Consider the following 25356-nt stretch of genomic DNA (forward strand, 5'->3'; position numbering starts at 1 on the left):
GATAACGATATCGAATACTGATAGTGGGGAATATCGATATCGATAACGGTAGAGAGTAAGAGAGAGAGATGGATGGTACATGTAACATGTAACATGGAGAGAGAGATAGAAAGAGAGATGGATAGATAGATAGATAGAGTGAGATAGATAGAGAGAGAGATAGAGAGAGAGAGAAATAGAGAGAGAGATAGAGACGATGGGCGACGGCGGCGGCGGCCGGAGACGGGCGGCGGCAGCGGCCGGAGACGGGCGGCGGCGGCGGCGGCGGCAGGCGGAGATGTGGATGCCACCGTGGAGTACACCTTGCTACCATCTCTGACAAAAAAAAATAAGAAGACGCCACTTGGGGTCTTCTTATTGGTGCGTGCTATTTTTTGAACATGTCAGAAGCGTGAACTTGAACTTTTATAAACTTTTACCCGGAACCTTCTCATCAGTCTTTTGGACGAAAAAATTCCACAATCTGGAGGTAAATCCTGGAAAATACCACCATCTTCCACACTTGACAGCCGATCAACTCAGGGGGCCAGTGCGGGAGTTCCCTCCCTCTCCCCGCATGGATAGAAGGGGGAGAAGACGGCGGAGCGCCGCGGAGGGGTAAAGAGAAAGTCACGACAGGAGGCCAGCCTCAGCAGTTCCGAATCTTCGAGGCCCTTCGAGGGACCAGCGTCGCTCATCACCCCGCCGTGCTTCGCCATGGCGTCCCTGAACTTGTTTATCTGCGCCGGACAAGGACAACAATAAAAAAATGGCGCTAGCGATACGACGGAGGAGTTCAACGTTTGAACGTCGACGATATCGGCCTCACGGTGGCGGTAGTGCAGCTGAAGCTGCAGACGCGGCCGGCAGCCCCTCTGTAGAAGCGGAAGAAGGGAAGAACGTGGACGCGGAGGCCTGCGCACAGGGACGGGTGCTCCTCGTAGTTCACCTTCAGGAAGATCACGTCCGGGTTCTTCTCCGCGATCTGACATATCTGAAGAGACAAGGAGAAGCGGGCTGAATGTTAAGAAGAGGAGGAGTGCCTTGGCGACGCCCGCTGTTACTTTTAACAGGTCGTAATGGCAGACATTGTAAGGCACCTTCGGGTGGAGGACTCTGCAGCCGCCGCAGCCGGGGGAGTAGAAGTCGACGACGACGAGCCTGTCGCCGGCGGCGAGGAGACACTCCGCCAGCTCCTGGGCCGAACCCATCTCCGCCATGTTCGGAGCCGCGTCTTTCTCCCACCACCGCTTCGCTCTGGCCTGCGCCCCATAAACAAGCGCAATAATCTCAGAGAACGAGCTTCCCCATAAACAAGGGAGAACTCGAGTTACCTTGACGGAGAAATTAGTGGGCACTCGGGAAGCCGCGAGCCTGCCTCTCGCTTGGCCAGCGCTCCGAGAAAGTACACCAAGAGATGACGCTGGTTGCACCATCTTCTTCCATGGTCTGACCGCGTCGACGCTGCGTAAGCAGGATATCTCTCGCAGACTGAAGGCCATCAGAGTGGAGTTTTACTAGAGGCTGGCGAATGATTGAGAAACGCTCAGGGTTGAGGATAAGAAGCGGCTTTCGAAGTAAACTCAGAAGCTACCGTAAATACGATAGGGGAAGAAGAAGGGCCCCAAGACGAGGGAGGAGGAGGATGGAGAAGACTGGGCGGAGGCTCTTTGATCTGCTCCTCCCACCCTCTGTCTTCTCGTCTCCCTTCGACGGGGAGCTGCCCTGCCGGCGGGATCTTCCTCCCCCTGGCCTGTCTTCCCCTTGGCGAAGCTGCTCAGGTTTCTCAAAAATGCTTGCACGGCCTTTCTCGCCTGGGTCCTCACTATTTTTGGCGATGGTTCAGTTAGACAGAGAGAGGCGGAGAGAGAAGGATTTATCCCGGATAACAGAATAGGACAATTTTAGGAAACTGGATGAGAAGAAACTTTCTGATAGATTAGAAGCAGAAGAAAGGGGTGCAGGTCCGCCGTTCGTTTGACCCCTGTCTCTCCCCTTTCCCATCTCCGGCGTTCAAAAATCATAAAAATAAAAAGGGCAAATACTACGAAAGAGCATGAACTTTCGTTTTTGTCAGCATGAACTTTCGTGCTTGTCTAAAAAATAGCAAGAACCAATAAGAAGGCCGCCGCCCGTCTCCGTCCCCCGCCGCCGCCCGTCTCTGTCCGCCGACGCCGCCCGTCTCCGGCCGCCGACGCCGCCGCCGTCCTCTCCGCCCTCCTCCGCCGCTACGCCGCCCATGCCCACCTCCGCCCCGCCGCCTCCGCCTTCTCCGAGCTCCCCTTCCCCCCTCCCCCCTTGCCTGGAACCTCATGCTCCGCGCCCTCAACCTCGTCGGCCGCCCCGCCGACGCCCTCCGCTCCTTCTTCCTCGCCATGGCCCTCGCCGGCGTCCCCCCTGACCGCTTCACCCTCCCCTTCGCCGTTAAGGCCTGCTCCTCCTCCCGCGACCTCCGCCTCGGCTTGCAGCTCCACGCCCTCGCCCTCAAGTCCGGCCTCGCCCACGACGTCTTCCTCCAGAACGCCCTCTTGCACCTCTACCTCCGCTGCCACCCCGGCGACGCCCTCGACGCCCACCTCCTGTTCACCAGAATGCCCCGCCGAAACGTCGTCTCCTGGACCACCCTTATCTCCGGCCTCCTCGCCCGCGGCGACCTCGACTTCGCCCGCGCCCTCTTCGACGAAATGCCCCTCCGCTGCAACGTCGTCACCTCCTCCTTCTTCTTCTTCTTCTTCTTCTTCTTCTTCTTCTTCTTCTTCTTCTTCTTCTTCTTCTTCCGGCGGCCGGATAAGGGTGGCGTCGGTGGCCGGAAATGCGCGGCGGCGGCGGCAGCGGCCGGAGATGGGCGGCGTCGGCGGCGGCCGGAGACGTGGATGCCACCGTGGAGTCCACCTGGCTGCCATGGTGGAAGCCACATCATGAGTTGACTGCCGCTGGGGGAAAAAAGAAGAAGACGCCACTTGGTTATTGCCACTTGGCGTCTTCTTATTGGTTATTGCTATTTTTTAGACAACCATGAAAGTTCATGCTGACCGGCTGACAAAAACGAAAGTTCATGCTCTTTTGTAGTATTTGCCCAAATAAAAATAAATCAAACAGCTTTTGCTAACTATCTTTACGCTCCAGCATTTTCTTTGATTATATATATATATTTAACGCCTTAGTTTGTGCATTTATCTTTCATTATCAAACCTATTTATTTACAATAAAATTTTGAGTGTTCTAATGATTTATTAAGTTTCTTCTCACGAATGAAATAATTTATGAATCATTAGTAATTCTAAAAAGATAAATGAAAAAAACACATGCGGTTTATGTCATTCATTCATGTATTAATATTCGATGTGGGTAGGCATATAGTACATACGTCCTAAGTACTGTATTTGTGAAAGTGTAACTAGTTTTACAATATACAGACATACAATTTTAGTCGCGCAGATACTCACTGCCCCAAAGAGAGGTGTGTATTTGGACAAATCAAAGTCACGTTGGCCAAAGTTGATCCTTGCTAAATGTTAGATGAAATAAATGAAAGAAAAAGGATAAAATGAAGTCCATTATCGTGGAAGAGCATCGTAGGGACCAGACTAGAATGCCAAGGAGTTTATATTCAGGAGTTTCGACAACATAATAGGATTGGACTTTCTCTGGAACGCAAGAAGAAAAGCAAGGTCTGGAGTGGACTAAATTTGGAACACCAAACGTCGCCTAACTGTAATATATAATTGCCATTAATGAAAATAATTATTTGACCGGATGAAATGCATATACATGACAAGCCTATGCTATTGTTCATGAAGAAATAGGTTAGTCTAGAGAGGTTATTGTTATTTGACAGAACTTATTGTCAATGTTTGGCTATCATACAGAAACGGTCGCTTACATGTCTATAAATCTACCCCAAGATGTACATGAATGTTATGCTTTATGTATAAAGATGATAAATATTTTTTAAGAAATTTCTAAATTTAAAAAGTCATATATTGAGTGAGAGGAAATTTTATTTGTATTGAAACTTTTGGTGTAGCTAGTTTCTGTAAAACTGAAATATGTCATCCCGATGAATATTTTTAGGAATGAAAAGAAGACATCCATCTTTTTCATTAGAACCCAGGGTGGATAACATGCTACTTATTTAAATTAATATTGATAAACGTGTGTGTAGAATGGTATTCTAATTTTCAATATTTTGAATATTTATGGAATTTTCTAACAACATATTCATAAAGAAATTTTTTCTAGGTCAGAATATAAATATTAAATTTTTATGAATTATATTTTTAGAATTATTAAAGGGTTTTCTGGTTTTATTTCTCATGACACCAGTCTCACTATTTGATATGTATTCTTACAATGATTAGATTAGCGCAGCTAATCATTGTAAAAAAGAGCCATTATGGCATAAAAATTTTCCATCTCATAAAGGCCAATCATTAGATAGTGATTTTTAAATTTTATAATGCATAGGGTGATGCAGGGGAATGAAAAAAGATGAGATTTAAATCACAATGAATGCGATTTGAAAGTTGGGCACGTGGAATCTCTACAAAATACTTCAATTTGTTTTAAGTCAATGCCCCACGAGTCCAGAAATGCATGTGCATGCTTGTCACACTGAGGTTGGCACAAATCAAAAAGTGTGTTAACATGGCATGCAATAAGTTCATATAATAAGTACATATTAGGTTAATACAACGAAAACAATTATTTATGTTCATTATCAAGCTGAAAATCATATAATAAATATTTTAAGCGATATTCTGATAATTGGTGGATTTATTTGTATTTTTAAGGGTTTTTGTGACATTCTATTCTTCTAGAAAACAATTTTAAGGTTCGAAATATATTTTCGTAGATTTTTTAACATCATATTCATGGGGATATTATTTTAGAGTAATAATATATATTTATTTCTATGCATTTGAATTTATTTTTTAGAAGTTATTTAATGTTTTTTTGGTGTTATTGCCCCCCTTTTCATGTGATGCCTTTTCATTTGATAGAATGGTGAACAATCCCAATTTTTGGTAATGATTAGCACAAACGATCATTGAAAAAAGGTAGCATAATAACATAGAAAATGATAATGTCATAGCAGCTAATGATTAGCTGGCACATTTTTTGTTTTTAATCGATGGGGTGATGTGGACAAATAAAAAGTTGTATAAAATTACAATAAATATGTGTAGAGAATCATAAAATACTAAGGGTATATGTCATATCATTATTCGATGTGTTTTTCAAAGATAAAAAGACAAAATGCTATGGGTATATGGCCTCATTTGATTGGGAAAAAAATGGAGAAGGCATTGATGTGGTGTGCAATCTACATCGTCACATCATTCCAATGATTGAGACATTTTTCCTTAAAACTGTTACTAACACACAGCAGTGCATCAGTTATAAAGAAAAGGAATAATGTGTCACATGGCATATTCCTGTATTTTCCTTAAAATTACAATAAATATGTGCAAGTTATTAAAATTATGCACCATGTCGCACATTTAAAAATCATATTCCTTTACTTTTTTATTCTTTTTTTGTACTGGACACATGGCGCTCTTGAAATTCTCAATCTCAGAACATGAGGAGAGTGCACTGATCATAAAAAGGGAGAATATCTTTGTACTTTCAATAGCCAACAGAAAAATAGGTAATGACAGCACTGCTGATGAGTAGAGAGAAAATTTAATCAAATATACAACTAAGATTTCTCCAACTTTAGAGCTTGATATATAACAATCCAAAAGGCCAATTGAGATGAAATTTTGAAGATAGGTATGCCTTTGTTCCATCTTTCCATATATACCCAGTGATTGATAGATTGTATATATGAGAGGGAATCTTAAACACACTCATAAAATTCAGTATTCTTGACGGAGCATAATGATCTGTGGTAAGTGTCCTTACCTTTGATTGTTTCTTTTCATTATCATCATTACATCTATCTCATCATCACATCTTACCACTACATCAATCTTTACACTTTTTTATCATGTCTCACGCATTTCACATCACCATGTCTTTGTTATCTTACCGTCAGCCCTCTTGCACGAATATTCATGTCTTCTATTTATTATATTCATCTTAATTTTTTAATAATTGTCACCTTCTCGCCTCACATTTGTCTCATGTCTCTATCTTGTATTATATATATATATATATCCCCCAATCTTGTTAATCACTATTTTAAGAATGTTAAATACATGATTAAGGTTACATGTGGACGTGATCCATATTCATCACTATCTATATTGAGTTACATGAGTATTAAACACAAAAAGCACCATCGACAAAATCAAATTGTAATTTTGAGTTTATCAGATGCATTGCCATGTCAGATATTAAATTATACATAATTAGTTTAATATTTAAATGTTTTTGGATGATGTTTATCACACTCGTAGACATCAATCTAGAATCATCCTAAAATCAAACACAATCTTGAATTTTCAATGATTTTAAGGATGTTATGCCCTAAAAGTGATGTGGAGGCAGCGTAGACGAGGAGAGATAATATTTACATAAACTCAACGCCTATGATTGCTTGAAATTCAAACCTTGATATTTAGTAATCTTGAAGGGTTAATCAAGCTGAAATTTTGAGGGTAACTTGACTTTCTATCCCCTATCCATCCATTCCCTATGAACTATAAGTAGAGGTGCCGAACACTAATAAATTTCCTATGAACTTTCTTCCTATATTTTTAGTCTTAGTGAAGAAAAGTGATAGAGAAGAGTAGGAGATTACCTTCACCTTCAACTTGTCATAGTCTGGGCAGAAAATGAAGACCTAGTGTTTGTCTCCTTGCCTTATATTGCTCCACTTTCATCACCACTATTCAATTAAATACATTTTTTCCTTTCATCACATTTGTCAGAAGATAATTTAATTTCTTATTTCTTGTGATTTTTCTTGTTAAACCCATGTAACTTCCTGTATTGTAAAAATGTCCTTATGTTATCCATCTTATTGGGCCCATCATATTGGGACCATGAGACCCAATAAAATTGTAACCCAATATAAATATTGGGGTTCTACAATTGAAATGAAGTGAAGCATTTTTTATGTTTTTCCTTCTAGAAGCTAGGGTTTAGACATGTAGATCAAGGAGAGTGTCTGAGGACAATACGGTATTGTGAATGGAGCATTCAAGTTGTACGGTTCTGAAGGAGAGATATTATGTGTGTAGCATTTGAGGTCTACAATGGGAGACAGAGAAGAGGGAACTAGAACTAGGAAAACTCATAGCAGCCATAAGAGCCAAGAGGCACACTAGGTGTATGACAAAAAAACTCACATAGTTTTCCTATGTATTCGAGATGCATTGAGGTATGACGGTCTTAATGTTCTACACTAGGGCCAATACATTGACCTTATTTTGGAAGAAAAGGATCTTTTAGATCATCTTTTTGCCATTTGTGACCCAATGGAAAAGGGATACGAGCTTTGGAAGAAGGAAGAAGCTATGATTCGAGCTTGGATCTTGGGTTGCATGGCTGTGATGGATATTATGTGGCCGTTAAGCCAAATCACAATGCCATGTTTATTTAAGTTCATTGCTAAAATAGTACTTTTGTTATTATTCAAGTGTGATTTTTATGATGAAGTCTATGAATATGTGTAATGACATTGTGAATTATGATGAGATCGCCACATGATCGCGTGGATACTTCTAGAGGACGGACATGTGAACGACTTTAGAACAATCTCAAAGGGAGCATGTCAAGGGTGTAACAAGTTCCCCGTAAAGTTCATGTGATGTATGATTTTATAGATTGATTTTAAATTGATTACACGCTTCTGCATCATGGAAACCATGGTTTAAATGGTTGAACAATGCACAGGACCCAACAAATAGAATAACATGAACTGATCCTACTTATATGATAAATATAGTTGATCATATGGGTGTTAGTGTGGTGAAACTAAGGACATATTGATGTAACACAATGGGCGCTAGGATCGAACGGCTCGTGTTACACCACAAGGAGGACGGGGGCAGTCATGTCATGTAGGGAAGATGACTAATGTGGACGTCATACAAGTGATGATGCAATGATGAAATCACTAAGAAGTATAAATCCGACGTCGAATTACACCAATGAACATTCAGCTATGGTAAGCATGACGTGGAAATAACACTAAGTTCTCAGTTATCTAGATGTCGAGTTGAAAGCCGAGGGTGCGAGCTCAGCTACTGCCACTTTTGTGCATGTCTCGACGGTCTCAACCAAGGATGTACCAATTGAAATCCTAATCCTCGGAACGAGAATCCTATCTATCACTAATCTAACCCCGGCGATGGAGACACGCTCGGAAGGCACTAAGAGAAATAATATAACGTCAAGAAGGATTTTAGGGGCGTACCAATAGCAGCATGTGAGGCAATGACTGGTTTGGCAACAGTCGGTGGTGAGCCGCAAGAAGGTGCGATTGTGGGCAATGCGGCGGCATGGTGGCATGGCAACACGATAGCAGGAGAGTGTCGGCGTGGCGGTGGCCGGTCGAGGGTGACCAAGGGTGGCAAGGGGCAGCCGCAAGCGGCGCTTGGGGGACGTGGGGGTAGCCGAAGGTGGCTTGGGGAGACTCGCGGTGGTCGGGGACAACCGAGGGGGGGTCAAGGCGGCCGAGGCAGGGTCGAGGCAACCGAGGCAAGGCCAAGGCGGTCGAGGGTGGTCGAGGCGGGCCGAGGTGACCAAGGCGATTGAGAGCACATGCGGGTCGTCGCAGCTTGTCGAGGGAGGCCTAGGACGGTCGAGGGACGTGGCGGTCATCAACGGGAAGGCTTGGCAGCAACAATGGTTAGAACTCCGGTGGCGGCGGCGGCGGTTTTAGGCGATCTCTAGTGTTTTCTCTCTCTCCTAACTTTGTAGTGGCATTTTCGTAAATATGATGAAAAATTTAAAACACTAAACATAGGCAAAAATCCTTAAATCACATTTTCTTCATTCTTTTCTTCTCCTCTCTCTTCTTATGGGTGGGCCCCATCTTTTATAGGGGCAAATATGGGCATCCCCCTTAAAAATAAAAGGGAGAAGGCTTAATTAGAAGTAATTGGGGCCCCCAAATAGGAGAGAGAAACCCACTAACACGCCCACACGAGTTCACACACGCACAAACGTGTAGGTCCATACATCAGTCCAAACATGTGCGAACAAACAGAAAACAAACACATACACAGCCCACATACAAGGCATACTAAACAAAGAAAACATAAGGAAATATAACATCAAACCTTTGTGGCCGTTGACGAGGCCGGGTACTCCAAAGGATGTGTCTCACGCATGAGCCCTCGCTCAATGAAATGATTCACCGAGCCCTTCGAAGCAAGATGGTCCCGCATCACATATAGTGGGTTCTCTTTCGAGAAAGAGTTCAGTGAATTGATCTGTATGAATCCCTCAATGGTATTAGACATAAACATCAATCAAGTTGTATAAGTGATCCACTGACGTAAAACACCAAGAAAATCTCATGAATGTACTACTGTACTTTGACTACGATTTAAGAGCCTCTAATCATGGGATTCAAACAAGTCATAACTCGGATGTAGTAAGAAGCTCACGTAGATGATTGAGTAGTCAAGATGGGTTCATCTTCCATTGGTTTATGAGGAGATTGACTCAAGGAAGGTGAGGCAGAAAATCCCTAGCCAGGGTAGTGAGGATATTGGAGAAGGCATTATCCAACGATCCGCGTTATGCATTAATATTAATCGAATGACAAATTAGGGTTTGACAATCATTCATACTCTAAGTCATTCGAAAGTTTTGCGTGAATGATGAATTATACACATATCTTAATTGATGATGGCAAATGTTGCATGAGAGAGTACAAATACTATTCAGTATCTTCTAGAGCACGACCTACGGGCTAGAAATTTAACCCATCGTTTGGGTTAAATTGATCTTTATGTAATTAATCTATATGTTGATATAGTTAATTCGTAATATTGGTCAACAATTGCTATTGGGCCACTCAAGTTATTAACTACAATGATACATGACTTAGAGGGTCACACACATAAGATTATAGGGCCATTGGTGAATATATTTTAATTTATGGAGTTTTTGAAACAAAATTAAGTAAAATATAAATAGGGAAGGGGCACTCATTTCAAGCACGTAGGGCAGCCTGAATTGAGAGCCCCCTTTCTCCACGTTGTTCTATTCTCCACTCAAAAAAGGAGAGTGTCTTCATGGTATGAAGATCTTCAAGATTGTCAAGAAGAGTTAAAGAAGAAGAAGTGGAGATCCAAGAGCAAGGTGATGGCATTGATACTTTTAGTTGGGCGCGTGAACAGCTATGGTACAATCTCAGAGTGGAAAAGTCAAGGGTGGAACAAGTTGAATTGAAAACACGTATGATGTATTGATTTAATAGATTGATTGAGAATTGAAAACACGCTTCCGCATCATGGAAACCATGTTGCCCTGGTCACATTTCTCTAGATGTGTACATTGATGCAAACTATGGACCAGAAATCAACATCAGGATATTGCTCATTCATTGGAGGGAGTTTGGTAACTTGGAGAAGCAAGATGTGGTTGCTAGGGTCCACTGCAGAAGCAGAATTCTGAGCATTTGCCAAAGGGATTTGTGAAGCTTTGTAAATCAAGGGAATCCTTACAGATTTATATTATACCCAAGTAAATTCAGTCATACTACATTGTGACAGCAGGTCTGCTATTGACATTGCCCGCAATCACGTTCAATATGATCCTACCAAACATGTTGAGATAGGTACACACTTTATTTGGGAGAAGATGGACAAGGGTATTGTGAAGATGCAGTGTGTGCCATCATCCAATCAAGTAACTGGAAAGCTGGGACTTTAGAATGTTTACCTCCTTCCTCTCAAAGTTCAATCATACGAGGAAGAAGTATTGTGTGATGTGTTACCCATGAAAGTGGACAGCATTATCCTTGGTCGCCCTTGGCTATATGATAATGACGTACACATTTTCTGTAGGAGTAACACTTGCTCATTCATCTATCATGGTAAGAAAATTACAGGTCACCCTTGTACCCATAACCCTAAGAGACCTTCACCGAAACCTGCGTCATTAGGTCTCTGTATTCTCAATGGGCGTCAATTTCAGAAGGAGATAGATAGTGAGATGTCTATTTGTCTAGCCATGATCCCCGATCATTCCTCTGAAAATTTCACACCCCCACCACCGGAGGTTTCCCAATTACGAGCTGAATTTGAGAGCGTCTTCCCCAAGGATTTACCCAATGATCTACCACCTATGCGTGAAATTCAGCATGCCATTGATTTCATTCCCGGATCATCCTTGCTAAATCTTCCCCATTACCATATGGATCCCACACAATATAAGGAACTTCAGCATCAAGTCCAAGAGCTATTGGACAAGGGATTTATTTAGGAGAGCCTTAGCCCTTGCATCGTACCTGCATTGTTGGCTCCCAAAAAGGATGGGAGTTGGCGCATGTGTATTGATAGTAGGGCCATTAATAAGATCACCGTTCGGTATAGGTTTCCAATCCCTCGCATTGATGCTATGTTCGATATGATGGCTGGTTCAAAGATTTTCTCAAAAATTGATCTAAAGAGTGGTTATCATCAAGTCCGAATCCATCGTGGAGATGAGTGGAAAACCGCATTTAAAATCAAGGATGGCTTATATGACTGGAAAGTCATGCCTTTTGGCTTGTCAAATGCTCCTATTACCTTCCAGCGATTGATGAACCACATCCTTAGGCCATTCATAGGAAATTTTGTTGTGGTTTATTTTGATGATATACTCATTTATAGTAAATCCACGAACGATCATGTCCACCACCTATGCCTACTATGTGAAGTTCTAAAGGCCGAACAGCTATATGCCCATCGAAAGAAATGTTTGTTTCTAGTTTATCATGCCTCATTCCTTGGCTTTATCTTATAGGTACAAGGTGTATCCGTAGATCCAGCAAAAATAGTCACCATAACGCAATGGCCAACTCCTAGAAATGTCCATGATGTTCGTAGTTTCTATGGTTTAGCGACCTTCTATCGATGCTTCATTTCTAGCTTTAGTACCATTATGGCACCCGTGACCGAATGCCTAAAGGGTATTCATTTTGAGTGGACCGCATTAGCACAGAAATCTGATGACGATATAAAGCTTAAGATGACACAAGCTCCCATCCACGTTTACCCGATTTTAATAAAGTATTTGAGATTGCTTGTGATGCGTTGGGATTAGGAATAGGAGGAGTGTTGAGTCAGGAGAATCATCTCATTGCATTCTTTAGTGAAAAGTTGAATGATGCCAAGCTCAAATACTCTACTTATGATAAAGAATTCAATGCCATTGTTTCGTCACTTCGCCATTGGCGATACTACCTGCTTTCGAAAGAATTCGTTCTTTACTTTGACCATGAAGCCTTGAAATACTTACATTCCCAGCAGAAGTTAAATCCTATGCATGCTCGTTGGGTTGAGTACATCTAGTCGTATACTTTTGTCCTAAAGCATAAGAGAGGCATCGAGAATCGGGTCGCCGATGCATTAAGTAGACGAGTCCACCTTTTGAACGTCATGAAGATTGAGGTGATTGGTTTCGATAAGATAAAGGACCTTTATGTAAATTGCCCCGACTTTGCACCCATCATTCAATCCTTGGGAAAACATCCTACTCCACAAAGCCAGGATTATATCCTAGAAGATGGATTCCTTTTCTACGATCGTCGGCTATGCATCCCACAAACATCACTTAGAGATTTCCTTGTTTGGGAAACACACGCTGGAGGCCTAAGCGGTCACTTTGGCCGTGATAAGACGATCACATCCGTCGAGTATAAATTCTTTTGGCCTTCACTTAAATGAGATGTAGCAAATATAGTATCCAAGTGTCGCGTATGTGCTCTTGCTAAACAGGTAAAACAAAATATCGGACTATATGTTCCCCTCCCAGTCCCTCATAGACCTTGGGATGACGTGAACATCGACTTTGTTCTAGGGCTTCCCAAAACTCTTAAACGTTATGATTCCATCATGGTTGTCGTAGATTGTTTTTCTAAAATGGCTCATTTCATTCCATGCTATAAAAACTTCAAATGCTTCTCATGTCGCTCAAATTTATTTTAATGAAGTTGTCTACCTGCATGGTCTTCCAAAAAGTATAGTATTCGACAGGTATGTCAAATTCACTAGCTACTTTTGGAAGACCCTTTGGCATCTCTTAGGGACGAAACTCAAATTTTCTACGATTTTTCATCCCCAAACTGACGGTCAGACTGAAGTCGTTAATAGAAGCCTCGGCAATCTATTACGATCATTGGTTGGGGACAACCTCAAATCTTGGGATACTATCATTCCGCGCACCGAGTTTGCCTACAATGCATCTGTCAATCGTACCACTAGCATGAGTCATTTTGAAATTGTTCATGGTCACCAACCTCGTAAGCCTACCGACTTAATACCCATGTTGCCACATGCTAGAGTCTCAAACAATGGCCAATCATTCGCAAATCATATTAGGAGTCTGCATGAGGACATTCATCAGCGCATCATGAGTAGCAACGCATCATACAAAAATACCACAGATTTACGCCGTCATTTTCGCAAAATTAATGAAGGTGATATTGTGATGGTGAGGGTAAGGCCGGAGAGATTTTCTCCCTAGGGGGCTACCAAGCTTCATGCTCGTAGTGCCGAGCCATTCCCGATCCTCAAGCGAGTTGGGGAAAATGCCTATGCCGTCGGTATACCCTCTACATGGGGGATAAGCACTACTTTCAATATTTTGGATTTGGTTGCATATAAAGCCCCACATCTCTCATCTAATGACCAATCCCTACCCATGGACCTTCCGGTGAGCGAGTTTGACTTGTCCACTCCTCTTTCATTACCTTCCGACTGGCAAGAGAACATCGAGGCTTTACTTGATGAGGTAATCACTTTCACCAAGGGTAGGACGGTGCGGAAGTTTCTTGTTCATTGGCAGGGCAAACCATCGACAGACGACACATGGATCACAGAAGCGGACTTGGCTCGCCTTCGTCTAGACCTGATGGCACCACTAGAGCTTCCTGTCAACAACTCGACAAAGTCAAGTTTTTCTAACCCCGGGGGAATTGGTGGCGACGACGTCGATGCACCATCTTCGGACGCGCCGCCACCGTCATCCGAGATGTCATGCATCCTAACTCGTCGCCAACATCAACTGCAGAACCGCCCTGATAACGATCAAGTCAACGCGCCGGCATTAGACGCGTCTCCACTTACACACAACACGTCACGCATCATGACACGTCATCAACGCCAGATCCAGAACTGCCCTTTGACGTGACACAATAACACGTCGTCTATTTTATCTTATTTCTCATATTTTCTCTTTCCTCTAATGCCTATATGTAGGCCAATGTTGCACGATACACTTGGTGAATTTATTTTCAAGAATTGAAGTTTTCTTCATGGAAGATTTGCCCTAGCCCTCTCCACTCCCGTTCCGGTCGCTGCCGCCGCTGATCGTCGCCACGTCCGCGTCCTTGGCCACCGCCCTGTGCCCCGGCAGCCCGCGCCCAGCGCCCTCGGCCACCCACGCACCGTGATTGCTGCCCTGCATCCAGACCGCCCACGCCCTTGGCCACCGCCCTACACCCCAGCCGCCTGCGCCCCTTGGCCGCCGCCCTGTGCCTAAGTCGCCCGTGCCCTTGGCTACTGTCCTTCACCCCGGCAGCCGCGCCCTAGGCCGCTGGCCGCCCTTCGGTCATTAATGTTCCAATTATTGTACATTAAATCAGTTATATGATTTGAAATTTTCATATTAATGTTAATGTCTGCTTTCAGATAAACCCATTTCAAGAAGAATGATTTATATCTAAATCGTTACTAAGATAAATCATATATGCATAAAGCTCTGATGCATTCGATCATTAATGTTCCAATTATTGTGAATTAAATCAGTTATATGAATTGCAATTATTCGTATTAATGTTAAGATATCATTTCAAATAAACTCATTTAAGATATAATGCTTTATATTTATTGAAAATATTGTATTCTTTGATCTGATAACATCTAAGTTTGCTTAACTAATTAAATATTTTTGTTTGTGAAAGGCGGAAGATTATAAAGCAATTATTGGATATAAATTTGTGATGCATTCGATCATTAATATTTCAATTATTGTAAACTATGTCAATCCATGGTGAAACCAATCTCTCTCTCCGCCTTCAATGGCCGACGATGGACGGCGTCGGAAACGACCACTGGCGACTTCTCCACCGCCCCCAAAAGAGACCATTTGCGGCGTCTCCCCTCCGGCAGATAGCTCCTCCCAACCTTCACAGTAACTGGGAGGGGGCACGGGCGGCATGGAGGGGACGCGGGCGGCCGGGGGAGGAGGGCGGGGCGACGGCGCGGAGGGGTCGCAGGCGTCTGGGGGAGGGGGAGTGCGGGCGGCGGAGAGGGGGCACGGGTGGCGGGGAAGGGGGGTGGCGGCGGCGGGGAGGGGGCACAGGAGGCCGGGGGAGGAGGGCGGGGCGGTGGCGGTTAGGGGGCACGGGACGCGGGGGGAGGAGGGCGGGACGACGGTGGGGAGGGGGCTCTCTCACTCTCTCGCTCTCTTTTCAGCCAATCAGAGGCCAGAAGGGTACACCAATTCCTATTATAGGAGTATAGATATAGATTGGGTGAGCCCTGATTTCCCACCAGGCATAAACTACATTGAAAGCAGACAATAGATGACAGGGAACAAACGCTGAAAGTAGACTAGGGTTGGAGAAGAGAGCGGGTGGTGAGGTGGGTCAGGCGGCCATGCAGCCGATGCCGTAGCGGGTGTTGGGGAAGATGAGGAAGAGGCCGCTGCAGACGACGCCGACCATGAGCGGGAAGCTCTCCATGAGCTCGTCCATCTCCTTCTGGCGGCCGGGGAGCAGGCAGTCGGTCACGCGCTTGTCGGAGAGGGCGATGGCGGCGAAGACGAGCACGGACAGGGCGGCGTGGACCAGGTCCACGAGCCCCATGCGAAATCGGGCGTCGTCCGGCACGGCCACGCCGAGCCCGGTCTTGAACAGGGAGAGGCCGCGCGGCGTGACGAGGCCGTAGTAGACAGTGCCGTCCGCGGCGCGGAAGCTGTCGGTGAAGTGGAAGAGGAAGCAGGACGCGGCGCAGAGGCACAGCAGGGCGTTGATCATCGTCGTCCGGACGGGGCTGCACGTCCCGTCCCCCGACGCCGACGGCAGCAGCATCTCGAACGTCAGCAGCGTTCCCGTCGGCAGAAAGTTCACCAGCATCGACGTCTTCGACAGCGTCTTCTGCACCCCCTTCGCCACCGCCGCCGTCCCCCTCCGCCGCCGCGTCTCCGCCGCCTCGCCGCCAGTCCCCCCTTCCATCGCTCTCTCTCTCTCTCTCTCTCTTAACCTCTCTCTCTCTCTCTATCTCTCTCTCTTAACCTCTCTCTATCTCTCTCTCTTAACCTCTCTCTATCTCTCTCTCTCTCTCTCTCTCTCTCTCTCTCTCTCTCTCTCTCTTAACCTCTCTCTATCTCTCTCTTAACCTCTCTCTCTCTCTCTTCTTTGATCTTCGCTCGCCGGGAGATGAACTGAGCGATGCATGCGTACTCTCATAAGTAATGCAACCCCCCCTTCCTTTCAAAAATTGGCAACTACCCGACGTAGCAACTGTTCCCTCCCAAGAGAGTGAAGAGACGTCGAGACGACGGCGTTAACTACTTAACTGTATGATCGCCGCTTAATGGGCCTAATGAGCTTAATGGGCTTGATGGGCCTAATGAGCCTGGTTTTGGATTGTGATTTGGCCCATATTTTGGCCGGAATAGGGGGGTTGCGAGAAACGGTAAACTCGCAGCCGGCTTTAACTCTCCGTTTTCTACTGATTCCCTCTCTTTCTCTCTCTCTCGCTCGCTCGTGAATCTGACAAAGATACGAAGAGGGGGGGAGGGAGGAGGGCTGGGGTTGTCTACAATGGAGCTCGCCGGCGGTGGCATCTATCAGATTTACGCTAGATATTGCGGTGAGCGGCGTTGTTCCTCTTGTTATATGGTTTGCGTTTGCTTTCGATCACATAAATTTTGCGTTTGATGTCTTTTTCATCTCTCTCTTTCTTTTTTTCAATGGGGGTGATGTTTGATGATTTGTGGATTTCTTTGTTTTTTGAGCTTTTGAATGAGTTTAAGTTTTTGACGGATTTTCTCTTGGGACCAGACGTCATGTCGTCGAATGATCATCGCTCTTCAAAGGATGCTCAAAATATTCTGGCGCAGTTCTTGGAGACCAGAGGAAATCATAGGTAATTTGTATTTGTCGGCTCTTGTGTAATGTCTATAACAACGGCTTTTTTGGCTGGCGGGTCGTTTGCCTTGCTTGTCGCCTGATCATACAGTTTTGTTTTCTTAACGTTGTTTTTTTGTTCATGATTTCTTTCATCGGTTGCCTCGAAAAGTTCTTTGTCAATTCTAGTTTGCTAAGGTCCCTCTAACTGTAACATTCATTCGTTATGTCTTCGCTTTCGGTTGCGATTAATCCACGAGATCTCCACTGCGACCGTGACCAATCCCTGTCGTCTGCTCTGGTTTCCGGGTTTATCTTCAATCGAAAAACGAATATTGCAGAAAAAATTACATTAAATTCTGTTTCGATCTTCTTTCCTCCTGTTCTTAGTCGACAACAGTATACGCGTTCATAAGTTGCGAAGCAGATAGCCCGCAGAATCAAATTACGCCCAATTTATCTTTATTTATTCATTACTCTGAATAGAATTAATCGTATCACATAATGCCTTGTTCAACTTTTCATTATTGGAAAGCTTTCTCCATCTGCAGCGATATGATTTTTGATGATCTGAGGAATCTCATGGCCCACCTCAACTTTTCCGTAAGCTTCTATCCAACATTTTTTCAGTTACATGAATGTAGATTCTCTTTTTCCTTATATTCATTGGGTGCATGACTATATTTTTGAAGGTGGAATCGATTCAGTTTACCTGGTTCTATGACTTTGTGTTCTTCCTCTGTCGTGAAAATGGCCAGAAGAATATCAGTATGAACTTCTCAAAAGTCTCATTGCCATAACTACGATGCAATTTGGTTCTCAAAATTGAACTATGTAGTCTCATTTTTATTTATTTTATTGAACAATCAGGCGTGCGCAAGGCAGTAACTGCATGGAGGCTGATTCTTCCAGGGAGATTTCGGTTGCTGAATCAGTGGTGTGATTTTGTTGAGGTGTGCCATCTTCCCGGAAGAAGAATGCCACGACATTTTTTATTCATTTTATTGATTTCTCATATTTCTTGTCTGCTTGCAGAAGCATCAGCGCCATAATATATCCTTCGACACATGGCAGCAGCTCTTGGGTTTTAGCAGATGCGTGAATGAGGATCTTGATGGCTACGACTCGGAAGGTATTCAATTTCTCTTTCTTGTGCTACATTGGGATCATGATGCGCCATATCATGTGTCTTCCAGAAGACCCAGAGGGCCATATTAAAGTGATTCTGCTCTTTTGACGCAGGTGCTTGGCCAGTCCTCATCGACGATTTTGTGGACCATATGTACAGGTGAGTTATTGCCTAGTTTCTTGAGTCAGTTTGATAACCCATGATTACAGCCTAGCTTCTTAACCCACTCTGATTTATTACCTTGCTTATTGAGCCACACTGATAACACATGATTTATTGTTCGGTTTTGGTACCCAGTTTGACATCATCCATGATTCATTGTCTAGTTTCTTAACCCAGTCGAATAACCCATGATTTAGTGCCTATTTTTACACCCGAAAGGTGCCTCCGTGATTTCTCTTGGGGTTCAATTCGATGTCCACCTCTTCTAGAATATGATCCGGCCAGTTAAACAAGCTAATCTCCAATGACGTTTCAGGATCAATAAGATGAGCAGCTGCGGTACGAGAGATCCGGGTGATTGCTCCGACGCCATGGAGGAACGGCTAAACATCGCCGGCTCGTTTAGTGGTAAGTCATAACCCCTTCTCCCCAATCTCGTCTGTATTTTATACCTCGACTTCAATCCTGTTCTCGCAGGGCTGAATCTGCTGCCTGGATCAAAGAGAAAGAGCGTGGGAGGGGAGACGGACGCCAAGACCGAGAGCGAACTGAAGCGCCCCCGCATGGCGAGCCTCGCCGGCGAGACGATGACCTGCGCCGCAGAAGACAACATCTCCAAGCTCCTCGACGGCCACCTCTTCCTCCAGCTCGGCACCTCCAGCGGGCTTTCCTTCATATAATCCAGGTGGCCGACTCTGGGCGCGCCACGTGTATCCATCCCTTTGGTGGATTCCAACGAACGTGCTCGATATCGGGGCCATGAGATGCGATTTTGATGAGATGCGATTTTGATGAGATGCGATTTTGATGAGATGCGATCAGCAGGGCTTAACGGGAATTGCTGTTATTTTTCAGCGCTGGGCAGGAATTCTACTCGTGCATGGGAGGGGGGGTTGAGCTCGATCCAGCTGCAGCCGGGCGTCTTCCTCAGGAGGCGGCCGCGCATGGCGGTTCTAATTGCAGTCACCTCGCGGTGGCGGCCGGCAGAGCTGAAGGCATTCGAGAGCAGAACAAAGCTCCCACTGTGCTCTGGCTCCATCTTCACCGCCCGCTCCGCCGCTGCCGCCGCCAGCTCTGTCTTGCCGTGCATCTGGCAAGCCGAGAGCAGCCCCCGCCACACCACTGGGCTCGACCCTGCCGGCTCGGCGGCGGCGAGCTCCCGAGCCTCCTCCAGCAGCCCGGCTCGGCCCAGCATGTCCACTGCGCATGCCACATGCTCGACTGTGGGTTGCACCCCGAACTCGGGTTGCATTCGCCGCAGCAGCTCTCTCCCCTCGGCGACGAGCCCGCCACGGCTGCAGGCCGAGAGCACCACCACGAAGGTCACCTCGTCCGGCGCAGCCGCCGCCTCCCCGCACATTCGCGAGAAGGTCCGCAGCGCCGCCGGCGGATCCTTCGCCGCATACCCACCAATGAGGATGTTCCAAGAAGCCACATCTTTGGCCGGCATCCCCTCAAAGACGGCCATCGCCTCGTCGGCACTCCCACACTTGGCGTACATGTCCATGACGGCGTTGTGCAGGAAGATGTCGCCGCCATTCCGCCACCGCAGCAGGCCGCTGACGACGAGATAGCTGTGGATCTCGCGCCCCCACAGCAGTGCCGCCGCGTGGGCGCAGGCCGGCAGCACGGCAGAGGCTGTGACGGCGTCGGGCAGTGCTGGCCCATCCTGCCTCATCCGATAGAAGAGTCTGAGGGCGCCGCCGTGATCGCCGCCTTGCACCAGAGCGGCGATCATGGAATTCCAGGAGAGAAGGTCCCTCTCCGGCATGGCGTCGAAGACCACAGCCGCCTCCTTGGCAGCGCCGCACTTGCCATAGAGGTCGATCAGAGAATTGGGGACGGCAACGTCGGCAGCGGCAAGGCCGGTCTTCTCCGCGAGCGCATGCGCGGCCTGGCCACCGCCGAGGTCAGCCAGGGCGGCAAACACGGAGACGACGCCGGTGATGGTGAACTTGCTCGGGGCGACCCCGTCAGCCGCCATCCTCTGGAAGAGGCGGAGAGCCTCTTCGGGGCGGCCGCTCTGGGCGAGCCCGTTGACCATTGAATTCCATAGCACCACGTCTCTCTCAGGCAATTGGTCGAACACCCTGAGGGCGTAGTCCACGGAATCCGCGGTCTTCATGTAGCCGTGCACGAGGGCGCTGGAGACGAAGACGTCGGCGCGCAAACCCGTCTTGGCGAGGCGGCAGTGCAGGCTCCTGAGCTCGAGGGAGCGGCCTCGGCCAGCGGCGAGGAAGAGGTCCGCGCAAGCGGTGATGACGCAGGGGAAGGTGAACTCGTCGGGGGCGAGGCCGGCAGCGCCCATCTCGCGGAAGAGGAGAACGGCCTCACGGGGCTGGCCGTTGGCGGTCATCGCGGCGATGGCGGAGTTCCACTGGAAGAGGTTGGCGGCGCCGCCGGGGAGCCGGCGGAAGACGGCGAGGGCGTCGGCAGGGAGGGCGCACTTGGAGTAGAAGGAGATGAGGGCGGTGACGAGGGACGGGGACAGGAGGAGAAAGCCTCTGGTGATGGCGCAGGCGTGGACGGCGACGCCCGTGGAGACTGCCCGGCGGGAGGCGCACGCTTGGAGAGCCGCCACGCAGGCGCCCGGGCCGTCCAGGAAGTGGGCTCTCCGAATGTGACTGCGCCGCCATGCATTGTCATATGGCCGCCGCAGCAACGAGAGCAGCCGCCGGGCGATCATCGAGGAAGAGAGCGATTCATGGCCGACGCACAGGTGGTCTCGGCAGATGCCGCCGACCAGGGAAGTAGTAGCGACTGCATCATCACTTCTACTTCCCCAATTGGCATTCCTAGATAGAACCTTCGGCCTGACTCACTCATTCAAAGCGTTATTTTTTTGGCCAACTATTTTCTTTCTCTTAACTCTGCTCGTTCAGTAGACCACTTTACTATGTGTTAATTATTTTTTTAGCTGTCTTCCGCGTAGACATGGTCGTTCTGTTCTGTTCTTTTGAAACGAACAAAAATTCGCACAGGGGGTCTGTTCTTTTTTGTGCGAAAATAAGAACAGATGTTCGAACAATTCGCAAGATCCGAACAAAATTCGCACAATTCGAACAAAATTCACACAAATTCGCACATTCGCACAATTTGAAAAAAATTCGCACCATTCGAACAAAATTCGCACAATCCGAACAAAATTCGCAGTGTTCAAAATTCGCACAAAATTCGCACAATTTGCACAAAGCGAACCGCACACGGGTCTGTGCGATGTTCTGTTCGAATTTGATTTTGTTCTGTTCGGAAATCCGAACAGAACGCTCAATTCGCACCAATTCGCACAAAGAAAACAGAACGACCATGTCTACTTCCGCTCTATAGTCATTCAATTATTCTCGAATATTCGTATTGGCTCGTCGTCTTATTCCAAGAAGCATTAAAGTTAAGATCTTGATAAGTGCCTCCTAGTGATTGTCCAACTGATATCCATCTAATATCCAATATCGGACAACTGATATCTAATACCCGGAAAAAATCCGAGACGATGTCTGATATCGGATATCGGTCGATATCCATCCTTTAGGTCTTGACGAATATCGGAGGGGTAAGGCGAAGCGTGTATCGGATACCGGAATTCGGATTCCGATGTCAGGATATCTGAACCGGTATCTGGATATCGATATCCGGTATCGACATTAAAAATTGATATTTATCATCACTTACAATGGTTTTTGTATATCATCGCAGTACACTTTTGATGTATTTTCCACCTCGACTAATATATACAGCTAAATCTTTTTTTTTCTTCCATGTGGGATAACAGGATTTGGAGTTTAACAGCAAACTCAAATCCTGTTATCCCGTGTGGAAGAAATTAAAACTCTTGCGTTGTATATATGAACCAAGGTAGAGTACACTTTAAATCATATAATAATATTTTAACTAATTAGTAACTATATTTTAAAGCCTTTATAGACGTAACATATTAAAATATTACTTGTCCAAAAAATACAACTAAAATGTTCTATTTTCTTCCATATGGGATAACAGGATTTGGAGTTTAACAACTTTATATATTAAAAGGGCAACTTTATAAATCAAAGATCTCTCCGACTGCCCCATGTGCGCGGTGATCCATTTAAATAGGTGCACAGTGATGGATTAGTTATATTTTCATATAATCTCTCTAAGTTGGATATCAAAATTCGATATCCAAATCCAATATCCAATATCGTCATTCTCCTCTAGAGACGGAGGCAGATGACGACATCGAGGCGGATACCGATATCAAATATCGTTACTGTAGCAACCGATATCCGGAATCGATATCCGATATCTGGATATCAGAAAAAATGGACACCGAAAATTTAATTTTCAGTATCCAATACAGCATGCATCCCGATATCATAATCGGATACCTATATTGAGACAAGCGAACCCTAGTACCTACCCTACACTGCCAAAGATTATCCCCTTTAATCACCATCATGATTTCCAAGTATTATGCGAGATTCTGTTTCTATTTCCACATAAAACTTGATTGCAATTCTCCCTGCCACCCAGACATTTTTAGAAGCAAACCTCTCGGTGGCCATGCCAGGAGTAATTAGTCAAATATATAGTCTGTATATGGTGTTGAATGCCTAAGAGATAATAAAGTATGAATCAGTATTCAGTTTTGAAATGTCTTACTTCAGTCTTGACTTGTTCCACTATTGTTTCACTATGGAAAAATATACATAAATTTTGGTATGAGCGAGTGAGAAAGTCACGAATCAGATGTAACCTTTCTATCATTAATTACAATATGCTTATAGTCCTCATTCGCTTGACAATCTTGGGCAGATTACAATCAAATATTCGAGTAAGTATTGATGTACTAATGTTCCACTTCCTTGGATAAGGACTTTATCTCGTCGTATTCCTTGAGCTATCTTCTCTTATCCTTGACGGAACTATATGTGGCAGGCAAGCCAGTAACACATTCCACATCCCGTTCATTGTTCATTAATACGATGTATTAAGTATAATGCACTTGTGATGCATGTGATGAAGTCAAAGACTACACGATACAACTTAGTCATTTATGATGAGATCATAATCCAGAGATCACTTGTATTTTAAGTATGCGTTATTAATATTATTATTTTAATGATAACCAAAAAGGACATCAAATTAGCCAGATGTAGTGTCGCTAAATTGACCCACTTTGTACGATGAGTATGATCGGTCCCATAACTACTAGTGTGAAGAAACTAAAGATTGATAATGGATGCTATATAGCAGAAAGAGTTCATTAAATTAACATAGACAAAAACCTGAATAGGGTTATACCATACAGTTAATCAAGTTGATTCGTGTCACGGTTGTGCAAGTGGTCCTTAGACTTGAGACACCAAATTTGTGTTGTTGATGGATGGTTGTACTTTTACTATGATATATGATCCCCTAATCATGTAAATATGAATAGTCTTAGTTTGGGTGCAACAACAATTTCATGAGGATGATTGAGTGGTCAATATGGGATCATCCTCCCCCAACATAAGAGGAGATAGATAAAGGAAGAGTTCTAACATTGATACTTGACCATACCCGAAGTCATCCTAGAATCATCAAGTTGACGAGGGACTCTACACACATGGCAACTGATGGGAGAAAGTTTGATTAGTGAGATAGTAGACTCATTTATGTCTTTGAGAGCATCATGTATATCTTTGTACACCACAGTCTGAACACTATACCTATAAATCAGATTAAATGTATATTTCATTAATTAATAAATATGATGATATATTTCATTCGCCTTAAATACCAATAAAATTTATTGGGCCATTGGAGTCATTAACAAGACTAATGCATGGGCCACAAGGGTCACATACAAGGGGTCTTTTGGATATCCATATAAACACTTAAAGTTTGGGGGTTTATGAAAAAATCAAGTCAAGTATATATAAGGGAAGACCATAAAAAAAGTTCACCCAATCTAGAATTTTTCAAGGCACTTCCCTTTCTTCTCCCTCCTCCCATTGATTCATATCCATCGATGATGTAATCAAGACAACATAATGATGGCGGTGACGCATGACCAGGGCTCTTCAAGAGAATGGAGAAGATTTGACATGTTAGCGATCATGTGGACATTTTTAGAGGTTGCACGCTTGAGAATCTCAAAACATCTCACTTGAGGAATCGAGAAATCATGGATCTGATCTATGCATATGTCCTTTGATCATTAGGTTTTGAATGTCGCCGTCATTACTTTTCAAGTCTTACGGTACACGAATCACTTTTATTTCGTCAAATTCAAGGCCATAGAACTCAATAATCTCAAGAATGATACTATTGAAGTATTCATTGTATAAAATATTATGTTCATTATTATTCTAGTGTGATGTTTATAATGAAACTCATGAATACATGTAATGACATGGTGAATTAATTTAATGACATAGTGACATATATGCAATGACAGAGTGAATTAATTTAATGACATAGTGACATACATGCAATGACATAGTGAATTAATCTAATGACATAGTGACATACATGCAATGTCATAGTGATGACATAGTAAATTCGAGACGTAGCTTGACAACTCACGAGCTGGAAACTTAACCTATCGATTGGGTTCAATTGATCTTTAGTTAATTAATCCATATGTTGATATAATTAATTAATAAAGTTGGTCAATAGTTGTCACTGGGCCACTAAAATTATTAACCAGAATCATACATGGTCATAGAGGGTCACATGCATTAGATCACAGGGGCATTGGTCAATATATTTTAATTTATGGGATTTTTGAGAAAAAATTCAAGTAAATTTAAATTATGAAGGGTCACTCATTTCAAGCACCTAAGCCAGCCAGAATTGAAAGCCCCTCTTTCTTCAC

The 25356-nt window shown here is 44.8% G+C and overlaps 4 protein-coding genes across 4 annotated transcripts; 1 reads left to right on the forward strand and 3 right to left on the reverse strand.

Moving 5' to 3' along the window:
- Positions 1–495: 495 nt before the first annotated feature.
- On the reverse strand, positions 496–1235 carry LOC144711246 (thioredoxin-like 1-2, chloroplastic). Its single transcript, XM_078585187.1, has 3 exons — positions 1080–1235; positions 809–973; positions 496–719 (listed from the first exon to the last, which is right to left on the reverse strand). Exons 1-3 carry the CDS (start codon positions 1197–1199, stop codon positions 519–521), a joined length of 486 nt encoding a protein of 161 aa, XP_078441313.1. The 5' UTR covers positions 1200–1235; the 3' UTR covers positions 496–518.
- A 14432-nt stretch (positions 1236–15667) lies between these two features.
- Positions 15668–16428, reverse strand: LOC144711298 (protein DMP9-like). Its single transcript, XM_078585244.1, has one exon. It carries the CDS (start codon positions 16328–16330, stop codon positions 15743–15745), a length of 588 nt encoding a protein of 195 aa, XP_078441370.1. The 5' UTR covers positions 16331–16428; the 3' UTR covers positions 15668–15742.
- A 384-nt stretch (positions 16429–16812) lies between these two features.
- AAR3 (defective in cullin neddylation protein (DUF298)) lies at positions 16813–19329 on the forward strand. The gene is made up of 9 exons (XM_078585043.1): positions 16813–16970; positions 17162–17246; positions 17779–17830; positions 17920–17995; positions 18098–18180; positions 18263–18359; positions 18470–18515; positions 18835–18926; positions 18996–19329. Exons 1-9 carry the CDS (start codon positions 16922–16924, stop codon positions 19196–19198), a joined length of 783 nt encoding a protein of 260 aa, XP_078441169.1. The 5' UTR covers positions 16813–16921; the 3' UTR covers positions 19199–19329.
- A 17-nt stretch (positions 19330–19346) lies between these two features.
- On the reverse strand, positions 19347–21338 carry LOC144711119 (pentatricopeptide repeat-containing protein At3g14730-like). Its single transcript, XM_078585042.1, has one exon. The coding sequence runs from the start codon at positions 21202–21204 to the stop codon at positions 19363–19365; it is 1842 nt and encodes a 613-aa protein (XP_078441168.1). The 5' UTR covers positions 21205–21338; the 3' UTR covers positions 19347–19362.
- Between the last annotated feature and the right edge of the window lie 4018 nt (positions 21339–25356).

Source organism: Wolffia australiana, chromosome 13 (assembly GCF_029677425.1).
Source record: "Wolffia australiana isolate 7733 chromosome 13, ASM2967742v1".
NCBI lineage: Eukaryota > Viridiplantae > Streptophyta > Magnoliopsida > Alismatales > Araceae > Wolffia > Wolffia australiana.

Excerpts from the sequence above, each read along its gene's own strand:
- LOC144711246 (XM_078585187.1), bottom strand. The coding sequence starts at position 1,199 with ATGGCGGAGATGGGTTCGGCCCAGGAGCTGGCGGAGTGTCTCCTCGCC. Across the intron at positions 974-1,079 it reads GCAGAGTCCTCCACCCGAAG|ATATGTCAGATCGCGGAGAA; the intron begins GTGCCTTACAAT and ends TTGTCTCTTCAG. Across the intron at positions 720-808 it reads TCAGCTGCACTACCGCCACC|ATAAACAAGTTCAGGGACGC; the intron begins GTGAGGCCGATA and ends TGTCCGGCGCAG.
- LOC144711298 (XM_078585244.1), bottom strand. The coding sequence starts at position 16,330 with ATGGAAGGGGGGACTGGCGGCGAGGCGGCGGAGACGCGGCGGCGGAGG.
- AAR3 (XM_078585043.1), top strand. The coding sequence starts at position 16,922 with ATGGAGCTCGCCGGCGGTGGCATCTATCAGATTTACGCTAGATATTGC. Across the intron at positions 16,971-17,161 it reads GATTTACGCTAGATATTGCG|ACGTCATGTCGTCGAATGAT; the intron begins GTGAGCGGCGTT and ends TCTTGGGACCAG. Across the intron at positions 18,927-18,995 it reads CATCGCCGGCTCGTTTAGTG|GGCTGAATCTGCTGCCTGGA; the intron begins GTAAGTCATAAC and ends CTGTTCTCGCAG.
- LOC144711119 (XM_078585042.1), bottom strand. The coding sequence starts at position 21,204 with ATGATCGCCCGGCGGCTGCTCTCGTTGCTGCGGCGGCCATATGACAAT.